At 63.3% G+C, this 2,891-nt stretch overlaps 1 protein-coding gene across 1 annotated transcript; it reads left to right on the top strand.

Annotated features, from left to right (window-relative positions):
* Nucleotides 1–1,444: 1,444 nt before the first annotated feature.
* Nucleotides 1,445–2,422, top strand: FOXB1 (forkhead box B1). Its single transcript, XM_055320140.1, has one exon. The coding sequence runs from the start codon at nt 1,445–1,447 to the stop codon at nt 2,420–2,422; it is 978 nt and encodes a 325-aa protein (XP_055176115.1).
* Nucleotides 2,423–2,891: the final 469 nt, after the last annotated feature.

The raw sequence follows: 2,891 nt of genomic DNA, 5'->3' as shown, positions 1-2,891 counted from the left end.
CTGTGTCTAATTAAATTCCTAGAGGACTTTTAGAGTGAAGACCCTGCCTATTCACTCAGAGAGATTTTTTTTCCCTTTAACTTGGCCAATACATTTAGAAAATGGACTTTTTACAAGTGGCTGTCCGATTATATTTTTGTAAGTATTTTTTAGACCCCATCACGTAAAGGATACACTCCTACTGTGTAAAGCTATGGCAGCAGCCTAGGAAGGTCAAATCAAACTTTGACCTGCCTCTTGGAGGGCTAGGGGGAAGGGTGTATTTTCATTATAATAACCCATGCAACCAGCCCTGTATTGCCAAGCGCAGGAAAAGGGTCTGCTTCAGGGGCAAGCCGTGCCTTAAGTTAGCTAACAATACAAACCCGATACAATGCAGAGGAAACAGAATACCCCAGCCAAGCAATTTCCATGTCAAACATCATCTGCGCGGCAGCTCGGTCTGTGAACGTGAGTGGTCGCCTGCATCCCTGCTCCGCGGCCGCCACCTCCTCATACCTCCACACCGCGCACCCCGGCCGGCGTCCCGCTCACCACCGGTGGCCGAGGCTCTTCCCCCTCGCCCAGGCTTGAGCTGGAAGTGATTCCTATTGGCCAAGGTGTCCATGTAAATAGGTGTGAAAGAAACCAGAGCTGGCCAGGCTCTCCCCTCTCGCTCAGTCCCCTCCCTCTGCAGCCCCCGCTCCCCCTCCTCTTCCTCCTCCTCCCAAGGCGATTGTCATATGATAGCTAAGAAGTGGCACATTAATGAAGCGCCGCTACAGGGGTCTTTTCTGCTCCTGTCACCGCCTAAAACTATCAGATGGTTCGAGGGAGGACATGGAGGCAGCCACCTAGCTCAGCGGAGCCGCGGAGCCCACAGCAGCGCCCTCCGGAGCCCCGAGGCCGCCGCTGCTGCCGTCTGCGCCCGGACTCCGCAGCCGAGCGCGGCCGCCCGGGGATCTCACGGCCAGGAGCGCGGCGGACTGGTCGGCTCCCGGCGCTGCGGGGCTGAGCTGCGAGGCTCAAGACGTGCGGAGCCCGGCGAGACCGGACGCGGCAACGCGCACTGGGAGGGACCCGAGGGTGCCGTGCCATCCCGGATGCGGACGCACAACTTGGAGCAACTTTAAGGTGAGCTCTCTAGCGGCATCCCTGCCCCAGTCCCCGCGCCAGGTCCAGCTTACTTCCATGCTTCCCTCGCGCCGCGTACCGGCTTCCCTTCCCGCGCCCCCCTGGCCGCACCCAACTCTACGCTCAAAGTTGCCAGCGAGGAGCGCGGGCGCGGGCTGACCCTGCAGCCCCTGCCCACCACGTCTGGTCTGTGCTCGGCCTGGCTGACCTCGCGGTGTCTGTCTGTGCATCCAGGCCCTCTCCTTCCCATTATCTCCCCCCCCACCCCTGTGCAGATCCTAGCAGCCGCCGGCCCGCGCGGACCCAGAGCGAGAAGGGGGCAAACAAGAAGATGCCTCGGCCCGGCCGCAACACGTACAGCGACCAAAAGCCGCCCTACTCGTACATCTCGCTGACCGCCATGGCCATCCAGAGCTCGCCCGAGAAGATGCTGCCGCTGAGCGAGATCTACAAGTTCATCATGGACCGCTTCCCCTACTACCGGGAGAACACGCAGCGCTGGCAAAACAGCCTGCGCCACAACCTCTCCTTCAACGACTGCTTCATCAAGATCCCGCGGCGGCCAGACCAGCCCGGCAAGGGCAGCTTCTGGGCGCTGCATCCCAGCTGCGGGGACATGTTCGAGAACGGCAGCTTCCTGCGGCGCCGCAAGCGCTTCAAGGTGCTCAAGTCCGACCACCTGGCGCCCAGCAAGCCCGCCGACGCCGCGCAGTATCTGCAGCAGCAGGCCAAGCTGCGCCTCAGCGCGCTTGCGGCCTCCGGCACGCACCTGCCACAGATGCCCGCCGCCGCCTACAATCTGGGCGGCGTGGCGCAGCCCTCGGGCTTCAAGCACCCCTTTGCCATCGAGAATATCATCGCTCGCGAGTACAAGATGCCCGGGGGGCTGGCCTTCTCCGCCATGCAGCCCGTGCCCGCCGCCTACCCGCTCCCCAACCAGTTGACTACCATGAGCAGCTCGCTGGGTACTGGCTGGCCGCACGTGTACGGTTCCGCGGGCATGATCGATTCGGCCACCCCTATCTCCATGGCTAGTGGCGATTACAGCGCCTACGGCGTGCCCCTGAAGCCGCTGTGCCACGCAGCAGGCCAGACGCTGCCCGCAATCCCCGTGCCCATCAAGCCCACACCGGCCGCCGTGCCCGCCCTGCCCGCGTTGCCTGCGCCCATCCCCACCTTGCTCTCGAACTCGCCGCCCTCGCTCAGCCCCACGTCCTCGCAAACAGCCACCAGCCAAAGCAGCCCCGCCACTCCCAGTGAGACGCTCACCAGCCCGGCCTCCGCCTTGCACTCGGTGGCGGTGCACTGACCCGCAGCAGCCGGAGCCCCCTCTTGTTCCCCTCCCCGCCAGCTTATGCGCCTTCCCTGCTTCCCAGTCCTGCCCTTCCCCACCTAGGACCGCCGCCCTAACTTGTCCATTTCACCTTCGGCCAGCCCTCTCTCCCCCCGCCACGAGAACTCTGTTGGACCCAGGAGACAAAACACAAACTTGCAGATGGCCTGGAGGCGCGTGGGAGCTGTCCTCGCCTCCACAAGAGGGGCAGACAGGGGGCACCTGAGACAAGCCCTCCGATCCCCGGGCCCCCGACACCCCCCTCCCATTTAAGAGGCAGGGGACTGGGGAAATCCTGCCTCCCGCTTGCGCGGAGAGGGGCGCGTCTTCCCTCGGCTGGGATCGGCGGGTCCCCGGACTCCGCGCAGTGAGTTCCACGACAAGAGAACCCGTCTCAGAGGTTTCCTCGAACAGATCTTCCCTGAGGGCTGCAGCCGCACGGCGG

This window comes from Nyctereutes procyonoides, unplaced genomic scaffold (genome assembly GCF_905146905.1).
Source record: "Nyctereutes procyonoides isolate TBG_1078 unplaced genomic scaffold, NYPRO_anot_genome, whole genome shotgun sequence".
In the NCBI taxonomy this organism is placed as follows: domain Eukaryota; kingdom Metazoa; phylum Chordata; class Mammalia; order Carnivora; family Canidae; genus Nyctereutes; species Nyctereutes procyonoides.
The sequence above is the reverse complement of the archived record's forward strand: the minus strand, read 5'-3'. Positions and strand labels throughout refer to the sequence as shown.

Coding starts and splice junctions, on each gene's coding strand:
- FOXB1 (XM_055320140.1), top strand. CDS start 1,445: ATGCCTCGGCCCGGCCGCAACACGTACAGCGACCAAAAGCCGCCCTAC.